We start from the raw sequence: 16,271 nt of genomic DNA, 5'->3' as shown, positions 1-16,271 counted from the left end.
GTCACAACTGGTCCTTTTTTGTCTCCTCAATCCTTGGGACCTTGCTCCATGTTTTTTCATGCCAAAGCAGCACATCCAGCTCAGCAGCTTATCCTTGCTCCATGTTTTTCCGTGCCAAAGCAGCACATCCAGCTCAGGGAAAGCTGAGTGGAATTACAGGTAAGGATTTCCATTTATCCCTTCACATAATGTGCAGCCTTAGGACTTTTCATCACTGCCATCTCTGGAATATATTGCTACTGCTGGCAGAGGAAAAATGATTAATTGGCGGTACAAAACCAACAGCAAATTAATTTTCTTAAGTGTCCCACAGAAACACTCACACACATCATGCATCAGAAAGAGCAAGCAGAAGAGCAGCCCAGAGGCCACAAAGACACTCACCTAGAATTTGCACTTCGTGGGTAATTCCATAGACGTCTATGAGCGCCCAAAGAGGCCCGGAAACTTTAATACCACAGTGAAACAAGATGGGCTCCTCGTCGTTAATACTGTAGAAGACTCTGCCGTGCCGGTCCACCCAGAAGGCCAAGATATTGTCCCTGACCGCAAACCTCTCGGGCAGAGCCTTGGCCCAGTAGCCGGGCCGGGTGACGAGGTCGGGGCAGGCGTACTTTGGTATTTCCTCGGAGCTCATCTGCGAGGGGTCGTGGATGGTGAAGCCGAAGCGCAGCGCCCCGCTCCAGCCGTGGTGCACGGCCACCAGCTTGAGGCGCACCTTCTCGTAGAGGTGGATGGGCCGGTTGGTGAAGGTGACGCCGTTGCAGAAGCTGTTCCTGCGCGTGGCGCGGCGCGAGTGCGCGTCCAGCCGCACGTTCTTGCCCTTGGCCTGCGAGTGGAAGCGCGGCGGCTCCGCCAGCGCCAGCACCGAGCGCCGCTCATGGCTGCTGCTGTTGGGCAGGCTGTAGTAGGGACGGCTGGACACCGAGCGCGCCTGGTGGCTCGTGTCTGCAAAGGGACAAAGGACAGATGTCAGCGAGGATTGGTGCAGCTGGGTGGGATTTGCGGCGCTCTGGCAAGAGATGGAGTGTCACGGGATCTGACAGAATTCACGGAATTCACAGAATCTCACAGAATCACAGAATCCGAACCTCAGAGAATCTCACAGAATCACACAGAATCACACAAAATTCACAGAACCAGAATCTCACACAGAATCACATAGAATGACCAGGTTGGAAGAGACCTTCAAGATCATCCAGTCCAACCCATCCCCAACACCTCAACCAAACCCTGGCACCCAGTGCCACATCAAGGCTGTGTTAAACACACCCAGGGATGGTGACTGCACCACCACCCTGGGCAGCCATTCCAGAACTTTATCACCTTTTCTGTAAAAAAATTTTTCCTAATATCCAACCTATATTTCCCTTGGTGCAGCTTGAGGCTGTGTCCTCTGTTTCTGTCAGTTCCTGGAGAAAGAGACCAACCCCATCTGACCACAGGCACCTTTCAGGGAGTTGTAGGGAGTGATAACATCACCTCTGAGTCTACTTTTCTCCAAACAAAACACTCCCAGCTCCCTCAGTCATTCCTTATAGTGCTTGTGTTCCAAGCCCCTCAATATTTCACCTTCACACAGCATGCTTAGCCACAATCTGCTCTTTGCTGTCCCAGTTTGGCCCTCAGCTTTCTGCAAAAATGTGTCAAGCAAGGTTAGGCAGCTTCCCTGCAAAGCTGGAGAGGAAGGAACGTCCTTTGTTCCCATCAGATGCTTCCTATGGCCCTCAGAAAAGCCCAACATCTGCAGCTCCAAGTTTCCTCCTTGCAGAGCACGTGCTGTTCAACTCACATGGTGGCCAGAGACAGGAGCTCTGAGGTTTGTGGCTGCTAAAAATCACAGATGCTCAAGGTCAGCATGGGTTTTAGGAGATTTTTGTGGGACATGCAGCCACCAGCTCCTGGGTGCCCTGATTTTGTAATGATGAACAGGAACTTTTGACCAGCACAAATACTCCAAGACATTCAGCAGCTGGAGCACCTCTGCAACACCAGACTGTTCCTCCTAAACCTTCAACCGAGCCCCTGGCTCAGATATCAGATGCAACTGGCACATCCAGGAACATTTCATCCTTGCCTTTACCCAGAAGCTCCCATTTGAGCTCAAAGCACTTTATAACTGATGATTGTTTTCAGCTTCACAGCACCGCAGATGGCACAGAAATCCTGCCATCCTCCTTTTACAGATGGGAGAAGGAGAATTGATGGGTGAGATCTTGCAGCATTTAAAGTCAACAGCAATTCTGAGACTGACTTCAAGAAAAGCAGATTTGGGACCTAAAGTGAGTTTCACACAGCCATGAAGCAGAAATGAAAAATAGCTCAAGTTTGAATCTTAAACCTTAGCTAGAAGCTCCCTGAGGTGGAGACAATGTCTTGTGCATATCCCTGAGCACATGGGGACTTGCTCCAGGTCCTGGGCTCCCACCACCACCATGGTGTTCTAGAAAATTTGGTCTCCCCATTCCCCACCCACTCCACCTCTCCTCCCGTCTCTGCACCTGGCTTTGTAGATGTTTAAAGCAAAAATGGAACACATCCTGAATGCCCAAAGCCATCCTGTTAAATATAAAACCCCATCACATACTCACAATTATTCTGAACACTTTTTTGCCATGCTTGAAGCTTTAGCAGCCACCTGCCCGGTCCTTCCTTCAGGCTGCTCCCTCCCTGCGTGCAACCCCAGGCTTTGCTTCGTGACAAGGGAAGGATTTTCTGTCTGTTGGAAAAAACCCACCAGAAGATCCTGAGAGCTCAGCTGGGTGACCTGGCAGGAGGGCTGCAGTGGTGGCAGCTTTGCTTTGGAGGCAAAACCAGAGCAGACAGGGCAGTGAGAGGCTGGAACCTGCACTAAGGCACTGAGCAAAGAGAAGAGAGGTTGCAGCAAGATCTGAGCACAGGATTAGCCCTTGAAATCAGGCACCTGGAACAGGAGTCAAAGGGCTATGAAGGCAAAAAAGCTCCTGTTTGCAGTAAGATATAAATAACAATCAATAGGTGTTTTGTCTCTTGGTTTGTCCTGCACGTGACAGTCGCTGTGCAATGGTTAATCCTGTCAAACAGCAGTGGAAATTAATACATCCTTGCTGTCAGCCAGTGAGGGGAGGGTGCCAGTTCCATGCTAGGGCTGTGAAATGAGCCCTGGAGCAGATGGGGAAGGGAAAATCCTCCCCAGGTACTCAATCCCCCTGCCCAGCACAGCACCTCTGCCCCAGCAGCACAGCAGGGTTCCCCAGAAAGGGACATTTCTTTCTGTATTTCCAGGAGAAATCTCATTCCTTGCCTGCTGAAGAGCTGAAATGCAGCAATGGCTGCTCCCAGCACAGCCCACCCGTGCTCATGTGGGTGCTGCTCCATGTGTGTGTGCCTGTCAGCACTCCTGACAACAGAGCTGCTGCCAAGGGAGCGGGGTCTGGAGGCTCCAGGCAGGGACCCAGCCAGCACAGGGCAGGGTGGAGCCTCTCCTGGCCTTGTCCCCCATCACAGCACCCCATTTTCCATGAGCATTCACACAGCCTTTGTGCCCTTCAGGTGGGACCTGGGTGCAGCAGGGCTGGGATGGATCCCAAGGGGCTCCTGAGGGATGGGGTGGGCTCTGTGCCACCTCACACCCTGCCTGGCTGTGCAGAGAAACCCTCATTTTGACAACCCCCCTGCTGGTGCAAGTGCCATGGCCTCAACACCCCACATTGGCCAGCAGGAGGAAGGAGGGAAGACAGGTTTTGTTCTCCTCTCTGCTATCCCCAAATTCCCCTTTCCCAATCCCACCAGCCTTCCTCCCACAGCCCCCTGATGGAGAAGAGGCTCCTGCCAGGAATGTGATGCCCTGGCACTGCTCCCAGGCAGGTTCTTCTCCTGCCCCTCTCAGAGGGCACAGAGGACCAAGGTGGCAGTGCCAGTGCCACCACACGAGTGACAGGACAGCGAGGACACTGGCACCCACTTCAAACACAGCTTTGGGTCCACCCTACCAGAGGGGGATTCGGGGTCAGGATTTGGCACTTTTTGTTTTGTTTGTTTTGTTTTTAAAAAACAGGAAAGCATATTGTGGCTGAACAATAGGAAACGCTGGGACGGAAATGAAGGGATAATTTATTTATAACACTGTCCCCCCTTCACATGAACACCTGCCTGTGGAATAAAGCCTGCCACCACCCGAGGCAGGCAGGCAGAGCTTTCCCAGTGAAACCCTTCTGGGGCTGAGCTGGGCCATGTGCTTTACTCATTAGGTGCTGACGGGGACTCCAAGCCCAACAGGATGTTTGTGCCTTTCAATTGTGCCTTTCAATTGCCCTAATTTGCAGCTCGGCTTCCACACTTTGGCTCGGTTTATTCCCTCTGCTATCGCTCCAGAGCCTCTCCTCTCCCGGCTGTGCATTCCCACCCTAAAATGGGATGACACAGCCAAGCTCGTGGCACAAGTGCCACCCTGCCCAGGGTGCCTGACAGGCACTGAAGAGCTACACCAACTCTTTTCTTTAAGCTGTGAGATTCCTACAACTCTTGGGAGCAAGTAATTTCTTCTCTTTCTGCCTCACTTCCCTGTCTAAAAGAGAGTAACACCATTCCTCCACCTCACGGACAGCTAAAAGGATGGAAAAAATGTAAAATTCTCAAACACTTCAACCCCTGAGCCCTGAGAGCCTGGCTGCATCACCACAGGGGACACAAACCCACTGAGGGATGCCTTGAGCTTCCATCCTTCTTTTTATTCCAGTTCTCCATTTTTCATCCCCACTCTCACCAGTTTCAAACATGACACTCACAGCACATCCCTCAAATGCACAAGGAAATATAAAAGGCAGGAAAGTGGAAGGAAAAGCTGAAGTGAAGGGTGAGGAATGGTCTGAGGCTCCTCGCTGAAGGATAAACCCTTTTGGCAAGGCAGCATTTCCATCCATATCCTTGTGGTGTCAGATGACACTGAGGCAGATTTGGGTTCTGGGGGCCCGTGCTCTCATCTGAAGCTTCACCTGCTTTCCAAAAGGCCAGCACACTCATTCCAGAGGTTATGCTGACCTTTGGAGAGGTATTTTAACAGACATGCACTTTGCATTTCAAAAAGGTACAGCAGGCAGACCCTGGACAAATTCCACATATTTATCATGGTTCCAGTTCTAAAAATAAACATTTTTTTTCACCCATTTGTTTGCAGTGGCACTGTAATCCCACTGACAGCAGCAGACAGAATTCAGCTCCAGAGCCCTGTCTGAGGCTGCTGCTCTGCCTGGGGCGTGGGATGGAGGAGGCTGCTCAGCTGGGGAGTGACCTCGAGCCAGATCCATCCTGCCTTCACTTGCCCTGACAAGCCAGGCAGGAATGATACCCCTAAAATGGGGGAGAAGGGAATAATGCTGAAGGAGAGCAGAGCTACAGTGAGAGCAGCCTGACAGAAGGAGGAGGAGGAGGAGGAGGAGGAGGAGAGCGCTGCGTCCTCGTGCGTCACCGGCAAATCCATGGTCGGCACCAGAGACATTCCCCAGCTCCCACAGCCCGCTCCTAAAGGCCTTTCCCAAGTAAACCCATGACAGAAGACCCACAGGAGCCCAAGGAGCAGTTTGGTGCCAAACAGGGCTGTGCAGTGGACACAGAGAGGGACAATTACTGGGACCACCCAGAGCTGGCAGCAGACATGGCTTATGCTGCGGGAGCATGGTTTGCCCTTGGTCAGAGAAAGGCTGGGAGCTTCAGAGAAAGGCTGAAGGGTTCAGAGAAAGGCTGAAAGGTTCAGAGGAGAGGCTGAAAATCTCCTGAGAGGCAGCAGTATGCAGTCTGAAATCCATCTCTGGAGCCTTGTGCCTGGTGAAAGGGAATCCACCAAACACACCCACGGCTTATCTTTATGGGCTCTGCTTTATCTACAGCTCTAAACCTCCTCCTATCCCAGCAGATACTCAGGTGGTTGCTGCTGCTGCTGCACATTGAACAGGGTGTCTGCAGACAGGGGCAGGTGGAGTTTGCTTTGTGACAGGAAAACCACAAGAGGTGGGGACACCAAGGGTGAGTTCACGGCATGACAGCGAACAGTGGGAACAATCCCAGTCAATCCCGGTGTGCTCCAGTCAAAGCACATCTCAAAGTCCTCACCCACTGGTGCCTTGAGAAGGCTGAGCTAGAGCAGAGACCAGACAGAGCTACAGAATAAAGCAGGGATTTATGGAAAGGATCCTCCATGGATGCACCTTGAGCAGCACCAGAGCCCAGCCAGGGCTGCACCCAAGATGAACCAAAATGGCCCCAAAATGCACAGCCGGGCACGGGCTCTGTCCCTGGGATCAGCTCTGCTCCATTTGCACCTTGCAGTTCATTGTCCCATTCCAGCTTTAGCCCAGGCAGTCCCACCCTGCTTGTTTTTCTCTCTCCAGCCCACGGGGTTTGTGCTCCTGGGCTGAGATTTGGGGCATTTGTCCTTGGTGCCCAGCTGGAGCAGGAATTGTTTTGTCTCCCTGCTCTGTGATCAGAGCTCACCAACCCCTGATGTGAAGCTCAGAACTACACACTAAAGCAGCACAGAATCCAAAAAACAGAAAAGCCAAACCTGAGGCATGAGCACAGCATCTGCACTGCTGGAGCCACTGGGAGGCTGGAGGAGGCAGGGGAGGCTGTTACTGCACATACCAAACATCCCCAGCAGCACAAACAGGATTCTGCTCCGACACGATCTTATCTTCTGAGGACAAGAGATACAAATCTGCTCACATATAAATTTAGTGAGCTGTCTAGACATTTCTTTCTTTTTTTTTTTTTTTTTTTTTAATACAGAGAATGTGTCAGGGAGCTCTGTGGGAAGCACTGGGGTGGCCTATTCCACGCTCAACGGTGTGGATTTGAAAAGCTGGGCTACCAAATCCAACAAAAAAAATCTGCCTCATTTCTGAATATCCTGCTGGCTCAAACACTGGAAAATTCAATTAATAAACTCCCCTGTGTAAATTCTTATGGTTTGCACGACCAGTCTGGAGGCCTGTTCTGATGTAATGTCTTCTAACCTGAAAGAAGCTTCCGGAGAATTCAGAAAAGTTTCATTTGCAAGAGAGTGACACAGAAATTGAGGTGTTAAGGGGACACTGAAGAGCCTGTGACGAATTACAGGAAATGTGAAAATTTTGAAGAAAGGCTTGTGAAGGAGGGGAAGAGAAAAGACAGACAAAAATCACTTTTTCATTAAAAGAAGCTGTGTTGTGGCACTGAGGTAACTCTCAATGCACATATCTCATGGACATACATCATTTCTCATTGCAGAACAGTTCAGAAAAATCCCTGGCAGAGAACAGGGATTGACTTTAGCTCACAAAATCAAGTTGTGCTTGTCTCCACAAGAAAACCCTCTAATGCTTCAAATCAAACATTTTAGGGAGGATTTTTTTTTAAATACTAAAATCAATGTTTTTTTTTTACAGGCACAAGGTAATGACATATTCATTCTGGACTTCTAGATGTAGCTCCATGAAAACAAAGAGGTATTTGCCAATAGCCTTAGTCAAAATCCTTTAGCTCTGATCCTTTTTCTCAAACCAGCAAAGGCAACTCCAGCAGGACCTTGCAGTAATTCCCAGCTTGTTCCACCTCCTGTCTCTCCCTGTATCATACAGGCTGCTCCACCTCCTGTGTGTCCTCAGAGCTCCTCCATTGCTGCTCCTTTCAACTTAAACCCTTTTCTTGCAGTGAGGAGCTCACACCAAAGCTCAGCCACATCCCATAAAAAAATGGGTAGCCTGAAAAGAAAGCCAAGACCAAGCCTTAACTCTCCTGGTTATCCCAAAATCTCCTCACAGCAGCAGAATTGAAACCAGAAGATGGGGAAGTGCAGCTGAAACTCTGACATGTCCCTCCCAGGAACCACCAGCTGGCTCAGGGCAGAAAATAAACCATGACAGAATCTCTGCTCCAAGGATGGAAAGTGCTGATGGCAAATCCTCCACAACCTAGAAGAGCCCCAGAAGCTGAGGAGAGCCTGGCAGGAATATTCTATTCTCATATTTATATATATATATATATATATATATATACATACATATATACATACATATATATACATATATATACATATATATATATACATAATATTATATATATATTATATTATATTATATTATATTATATTATATTATATTATATTATATTATATTATATTATATTATATTATATTATATTATATTATATTATATTATATTATATTATATTTATAGTATAATATATCATTATATTTGTTAGATGTATTTAATATATTATGTATTAAATACTTTAATATATTAATAAATTATTATTAAATGATATAATATTATTCTATTATATAAGATTATATTTATTTTTAGAATTAATATAATCTAATATGATGTAATGTAATGTAATATAAGAATTATATATAAAATTATATAAATTTAGAATGATATATATGATATAATGTAATATTCTATATGTAATGTAATAATATAATATAATATAATATAATATAATATAATATAATATTATATTATATTATATTATATTATATTATATTATATTATATTATATTATATTATATTATATTATATTATATTATATTATATTATATTATATTATATTATATTATATTATATTATATTATATTATATATAAATTTATTTATTTATTTATTTATTATCATATTCTTCTCCTTGGCTTTGCTTTTGGTGGTAGAAGAAATAAAATATGCCGCAAGCAAAGCCAGTGCATGACTTGGATGGAGAAGCATTTCCAGAGCAAAGTGAGGAGCCCTGAGCTAAACCAATACTGATGGATCAGGCTGTAAAAGCAAGGGATGCTCCCCAAAAATAAAACTCCTGCTGGGTCTGCAAGGATGGGAACATCCACCCACCCACACTCACCTCTGCCTCTCTCCTGTTGTGCCTCTTTCTGGGCACGCAGGAATTTTGCTGCAAAGTTGGCCCCATCTTTATTACAGGCTTTTAGTCCTCCTGCATATAAATAGCACTCAGTATACACAGAAGCCAGCGATTAAGCACTGGAAAAAAAAAAATCTCCTCTTGCCTGTATTATTAGGGAATCTGGGTCAATGAGTCTGCAACTGGAGTAAGAAATTCTTAGAGCCGGTTAATGAGAGACAGAGCGGGCGGGATGGAGGACAGGCAGGGTTCGTGCCATAATCCTGCTTAAGCCCTGCAGTGCCAGCGATGAAAGCAGCTGTGTGACGGATGAGGAGCCCTGCAAAGGGCACAGCTCCTCCTGGGCTGCTCCAGGCCTCGACACCCAGCTCTGGCTCCTGTGGCTCCCAAAGCCACACAGCGCCCAGACACGGCAGGGCTTTGGGACCCATCCTGCAAAACTCGCTGGAACTTTTGGCTACTGGCTCAAGATAAAAACATCCTGTCAGAAATGATCAGTCAGCCGCTCCCACTGCAGCTCTGAGTGGGGATTTTTGGGCTGTGCTCTCACTAATCAGCTGCATGTGCGACACACACGAGTTCCTACACCAGCAAAGCAAACCCCTGGCCCTGACTTGATGTATTATGGGTCTGCAGAATTGTTACCTTCTTTAGAAAGTGGAGCTTAGCTCAGGAAGAGCAGAGGTCTGCTCAGCTCACTTTATCTTCTCTGAGTCCATCACAGAGTTTTGGGAGGTGACCAAAAGCAGGGAGCAGTGAGCAGCTGACAGTTCTTAAAGCAACTCCACAAATGGTTTCTGAGGAATGCTAGGTTGGAAATTATCATCCCTAGGTTGGAAGACTGAATATTTTCCAAATCTAAATGCTTGGTGATTGTCAGTCGGGGATTAAAACATTTATTTCTGTGATTTATTGGTTTTGTTGTTTTCTAGAAACAGGCAATGTGCATCAGAAAGCAAAGAGAGCATTAAAATATGCAACACTTGAGGCTGGAAAGACTGGTCTGGGAGGAGTGATCACAGCTGGAGATCGCAGGATGGAAAGAGAGGAGCAGAGATGTGAACAAAACCCTCTTGTTCTCTGGGGTGGCTGGGCTCTGCTTAGATTTACTAATTTCATACAGAAATAATTTACTAATTTCATAGGTCCAAGGTGAGAGTACAGACCAGCCTAAGAGCAACCCAAGGGACCCCAAAAAGCTCCTGTGTCAGGGAGTGCTGCTCAAGGCCACCCCATGACTCTCTCTGAGACCCATCCTGCCCCTGGCTGGTCCCTCTGCACAGCAAAGACCACAGAATATTCCTCACAGATCAAAAACCTGCCTTGGTCTCCTTGCCCCCAGTTCCTCCCCATTCATTTCTCACTTCCAAGACAACTCCTGCCCCACAGAGAACAAAAACAGCTCAGGTTTTCAGAGCAACACATTGGTCCAAAAGCTTCATTTTGGTGCTCTCCTACTCCAGTCAGGACTGGGATTTGTTGAGGAGTTACAAGACCTTGTGCCTGCCATAATCACTGACATTGAAATGGTCCATGCCCTCAGGCTCCTCCTGCTGGCAGAGCAGCACGGAAGGACCATTAATGCAAATAAAGTCCCTGTTTCCATTGAGCCTTTTCTCCTGGCCAGCTGCACCAAGTCATCTGCTCCAGGGATTTATAAATAGTGACCATGTCATTCCAAAGTTAATGGCCGTTAATGAAATTGAAGGATGGCATGCGTTCATTCCCTTTGAGCATCCTCGGAGCTGCAGTCCCGCTCCATGCCATGCTTTCAAAGCAGCGCTCATGGAAAGAGCCCTGGGACTCAGCACATCCTTCCCCCAGCCCGTCCATGTGTTCCTCTGCACAGGAACACAAAGAGGGAAATCATTCTGTTGTCTCCCTGATGCAGGAAACCCACCCATCCCCTACAGACAGGCACTGCACCACGAGGGCAGCTTGTGACACAGGGAAAATTACCAAAAAAAAAAAAAAAAAAGATTTAAGAGCGATAGTGGCAATTGAGCTTCACTTTCCACGCATTGTTCTCTGAAAATCCCCGAAAAGCTGTGTTTACCTTATCTCCATCCCTCCGGGTTTGGGCTGTACACAATCCACAGCCCTCCCCACCTCCCCAAAGCATGTTTGGAGCAAGGCCAGGCCATGAGCTGTGCTGGCATGACTCAGGTGGGTGTGTGAGGCTCCAGCCAGGAGCTGCGATTTCCACACTCCCTGAAAACACCAAAATCTTCCCCCTGAGCTAGCAATCCTCCAGGGCTGGGGAGGAAGAAAAGCTGTGATGATGATGAGCACCTGGGCTGGTGAAGGTGTCCCCTTCATGGCAGGGGTTGGAATGAGGTTATCTTTAGGTCTCTTCCAACCCAAACCATTCTGGGATTCTGTGAAGGGTGAGATCAGCACCTGGAGAGATGCTGCAGGTGCAGGAAGGAGAGCCTGGCCATTCATTCCACCTTCAACTTTTCCATTAAAAAACTCTCAAGATAAAAGGAACAAATCTGCTCTTTTTCTTTGCTTCCTCACTTTTACAGAAATTTCTCTTGTCTTTATCTCTCTTCACAGTGCTTCTAAGAGTCCCTTTTTCTTTTCTCCTCCTAATTACAACTTCTCTACACTCCAAAGAATTCACTTGAAAAGAAAAAAAACAGTGGAGCTATTCCAGTCCAAACAGGGATGGATAACCAGAGAGCCATCAGATTTAACAGTGCCACCCAGAGAGGGCTTCAGATCTGCCCTGAGAGCCAAAAACCCCAGGAAAAGGGGGGGAAAGGCCTCTAAGAAGGTGTTCTTCCCAGCAAATCCCTCTTCCAGCATTTTCTAACTGTGTCCACAGCTCCTTTTCTATTTACACACAATTTAAACAGTGATCTGGCAGCAGGAGGGGAGAATACTTGGGGAGGAATGCATGGCTGAGGAAGCTAAATAAAGCAGTGGCCAGCTCCTCAATCATCCTATATTTTATATATACAAAGGCTGTGATCCCACTAAGCTTTTCCAAAACAATATGTAAAGAATCCAAAACAGGGCAAAACAAGGGTAATAACTGGTTATGATTAAACCAGGGGCACAGCAGAGCTCTGCTCCTCTGCCAGGCTGGTTTCCCTGGGACAGTGGCACTGGTGGCACTGGTGGCACTGGGAGCTCTCTGGGGCTGTACTGGTGGGCTGCTGCCTCAAGCCAGCCCTGTCCCAGCAGGGAGATTTCAAGGAAATTCAATCTGGCCAAACTCTCTTTTTGTGATGACCTCACTCAACTCGTGCACAGTCCAACCTGCACAATAACATCACATTTTTTGTTGGCTGTTTTAGTAAATATTCAGACAAACGAGCTGGGGCTTTTTTTCCTAAATACTCCAGAAACAAATTTTAAAAAAATAAAGGGAAAAAGAAAAAAGCAAGTTAAAAAAAAGAGTAGCATTCTGGTCCAGAAACACAGGAAAACATCCCACTAAAAAAAGATGCATCCCTCTTTTCCTTAGCTGAGGTTTTTAAAAATGCAGATTTCTCTGCTAAGCTGTGAAGGCAATCTGAGAGGCAGGTGGTTGTGCAACACTTGGCTGCTGCATGGCTCAGCTCTGAGATCCTTTTCCATCATATTTGCAGGAATTAATAAGAGGAAACAAGACCCACTTCAAGACATTAAACTGTCCAAACAAAAAAAATAAATAAATACAGTCATACCATGACCGGACACACCATGACCTCAGCCCCCTTCCTTCATCTCAAATATCTTCAATTATTTCAACACAAGAAGGATTTCAGCAAGAGAGGTTTATTTTTAAGCCTCTGTGTCAACCTTAATTCCAGTGGGGTTTGAACCCAGCACACCTAAATCAACATCAGCATTTTTCTCCCTTTATTCTTTCTGTCTTTGTGGTATCACAGCCAAAATATGATAGAGGCAGGTGAACCAAAAACAATCTGAAGATAAGACACAATTCCTTGCGTTGTTGAAAAGCCAGAAAATGATGAAAACAAGTTTTTTTTGTTCCCTGCCCCAAATGAAAGAATCCTTGGGGTGAAGGTGTGAATTATAGAGCAAACAGCACTGCAATGGCCAGGTCCAGGCAGCACCAAGCCCTAATTTACACCCTGTTTTCTCACTTTTTTAATGTGGAGTTTGGGCTGTTGTTCAGCAGAACTCCTTTGGTCAATACCTTCCAAACAGTTCACCACAGAGCTGCCAGTTGTTGTTATTGTTACAGCTGTATTTTGGGTTTTTTGTATTTTTCATTAGTCATTTCTACCTCTAAACCCCAGTGCACAGTCCAGCAGCACTCCTTGGTAACTGTGGAATTGGGGATATTAGAAATCCCACATGAAACAAAAAACCAGCTGCTAAACCCTCCCATTTCCACCCAGATGTCTCTTGTTGCAATTAACAGAATCAAACTAATTCAGAGCCATTCACTGCCCTTGTTTGGACTCACTTGGAAAAACACACCTATAAATCACATCTGAAAAGCTGCAAAGAGAGAAGGAATTTTCCTCTTTGGGCAGTTCTTTTTGTTCCTTTTTTTTGGTAGAACAAACTTTTACTACCAAACACAAAGTGCACAATTATGTGCTGACAGCTCACAGCCTTTGTGGGTCTGGCCACAATAAAACACAACTCCACACTGTCCCTCCAGTTCTTCGAAATTCAGGACACCCAGAAGCTCCCATTTGCATCATCTTGCTGGGAATCTGAGCTGGAAAAGGGATTTCAAATGTCCAGGGAGCCTGAAGTTACCAAAACAGAGCCACAGCAGGGATTTCCCTGGTCCCAAATCCATCAGACACTGAAATGCAGGAATATGGGCACAGAAAGGGGAATGCAGAAATATGGGCACAGAAAGGGGAAATGGGGACATAAAGGGGAAATGAAGGAATGGGCACAGAAAAGGGAAATGCAGAAATGGGGACAGAAATGGGAAATGCAGGAATATGGGCACAGAAAGGGGAAATACAGGAATGAGGACAGAAAAGGGAAATGCAGGAATATGGGCACAGAAAGGGGAAATGCAGGAATATGGGCACAGAAAAGGGAAATGCAGGAATATGGGCACAAAAAGGGGAAACGAAGGAATGGGGACAGAAAGGGGTAATGCAGGAATGAGCACAGAAAGGGGAAATGGAGAAATTGGGACAGAAAGGGGAAATGCAGGAATATGGGCCCAGAAAGGGGAAATGAAGGAATATGGGCACAGAAAAGGGAAATGCAGGAATGGGGACAGAAAGGGGAGATGAAAGAATATGGGAACATGGAATATGCACAGAAACATCCTCAGCACTGCCCCACCCAACATTTCAAGGAAAGCAGGACTGCTCCACATGTCCAAGAGAAGGAGGCAGGGGGAAAGCATGGTCACAATCCATGGGCACACAGGGAAAGCTTCTCCCTCCTCCTGGGGCTTGGCCACACCATTAATCTCATCTCCAAGGAAAATCTGAGCCAGTGGTTGAGAGCTGCTTGACGTGGTTTGGAGAGGATTCCTCCAGCCTGCCCATAGACTCTGGTATTTACAGGAGGGCAGTTAATTTCCACGGGGCTGTAAACATTGACTAAATAGGAATGCATACAAAAAGAGGCCTTGGAAAGAGTTTGGTTTCAAATGAGAAGTGGTGTTGACCTCTCAGGGAGGAATGTCCCTCTGCCCTCTGCTTGGAGATGGTCAGCTGAGTGCTCCACGAGGGTGGGAGAAACCAGGAGCTCGCCCAGGGAGCCAGGAAGGAAATTCTTATCTTTGTTTTGCTTCTCAAAGTAGCTTTTAATATTTCTAAGAGCAAGAGGCATTTTGAAAGAAACACAACCCCTCGAAACAGAACTCTGAAAAGGGGCTCCTTCTGAATCAAAATAAATTTTGAAGAAGAAAAATGTGAACACACTCTTATTAAGTGCTAAACTCCAGCTGTTCCACACAGGGCTGGCAAGGCAGGGAGAAATAATTCACAAATCATTTTATTAATTAACCATCAGAGCGTCCTCATGAGCTGATGGGAGACCCCCCACAAAAGGGAAATAATCTGCATTGCTATTAAAAATCTGCCCTGGAAACCATCAGATTGAGGGAGGAAAGGACCATTTTAACCAATTCATTAATTATGAATATTAAAGAAATCAAGCTTTGAAGCTCAGTTCATAACGACTCAAACTTCCACTTTTGTTCTGCTTGGGAAGATCCAACTCTCCAGACAGCATCTGTCAATCTGATCATTATGTGGTTAAATGAGGGAGAAAAAAATGTGTTCTCTCTCACCTGCAAAAGCTATCTGAGCCTTGAAAATTTAATTTGAGTTTTCCCTTCTAGATTTGACTGGTCAAGTTAAACTAGAAAGATTATTCATGGAAAAGCAACCGCAGTTGGTTACTAGGATACAAAAAATCACTTAGTATGTTCCTCCAATGAATAATCCCAAGCAGAACACACACAAATTCAATAAATTATGAATTTCTCGTTCTCTCTTACATAAACATTGGGGTTGCAGAGGCATTTCTTGGAAGCCTTTAATATAAATTCATCTCTTAATGACTGTGCTCTAGCAAAACAAACAGAGGGGATGGCTGAGCCCTGCAGGTGAGCTGCATCCTTTGTCTAGACATGGAAGTTGTGGCAGCAGGCAGGGCGCCCAGGGCCAGCAGATCCCTGCCTGTCACATCTCAGAGCAGATTCTGGAATTTGGCAAGCTCACAGGCCCTGGCACAGCGGGTGACGTCAGCAGCAGACTAAGCTAATTTGGAAGAAGGCAATTCTTATTCCAGAAAAAAAAAAAAATAAAATAAAATAAAAAAAATCCTCCTTCCTGCACAATTCCACAGATCTGAGAGGTCTTACATAAAGCACTTGTCAGATGTCTGAAGGCACGAGGCACAGTTTAGGCTGGAGAAGATCTCATAAGATTATTGAGGAAGGCAGGGAGAAGTTTTCCTGCATCCATCCGAGCCCCCAGCCCAGCACAGGGTGGGGAAAGCACCCTGGAGTCAGACAGAGCCTGCCCTGAGCCACTCTGGCATCCCTGGGAGCAGCCCTGGGCTCGGGAGGCTCATTTTGGTCATTGAACAGAATTTGGGTTTGTGGGTCTGGGGTTGTGCATGGGGCTGTGGTGTCAATTCCCATCCCTTCCAAAACCCCTGGATAACAGGGATTACAAAACCCAGGACAACAGGGGATACAAGCCTCAGGATTACAATCCCCAGGATAACAGAGATGCCAATCCCCAAAGGGTGCAAGGTAACAGGGATTACAATGCCCAGGACAACAGGGATTACAATCCCCGGGATAACAGGGATTACAAAACCCAGGGTAACAGGGATTACAATCCCCAGGATTACAATCCTCAGGATAACAGAGATTCCAATGCCCAAGGTAACAGGGATTACAATGCCCAGGACAACAGGGATTACAATCCCCAGGATTACAGGGGTTACAAA

General features: G+C 46.5%; 1 protein-coding gene across 1 annotated transcript in view; it reads right to left on the bottom strand.

The window, feature by feature from the left end:
* Positions 1-16,271, bottom strand: part of NEURL1B (neuralized E3 ubiquitin protein ligase 1B) — a 33,937-nt gene that overhangs the window by 8,589 nt on the left and 9,077 nt on the right. The window contains exon 2 of the mRNA XM_063169049.1: positions 385-948. Coding sequence (XP_063025119.1) covers positions 385-948 — 564 coding nt within the window. The remainder of the gene's footprint in view (positions 1-384; positions 949-16,271) is intronic.

Source organism: Melospiza melodia, chromosome 14 (genome assembly GCF_035770615.1).
Source record: "Melospiza melodia melodia isolate bMelMel2 chromosome 14, bMelMel2.pri, whole genome shotgun sequence".
Classification (NCBI taxonomy): Eukaryota; Metazoa; Chordata; class Aves; order Passeriformes; family Passerellidae; genus Melospiza; species Melospiza melodia.
This window is presented reverse-complemented; position numbering and strand designations above follow the sequence as displayed.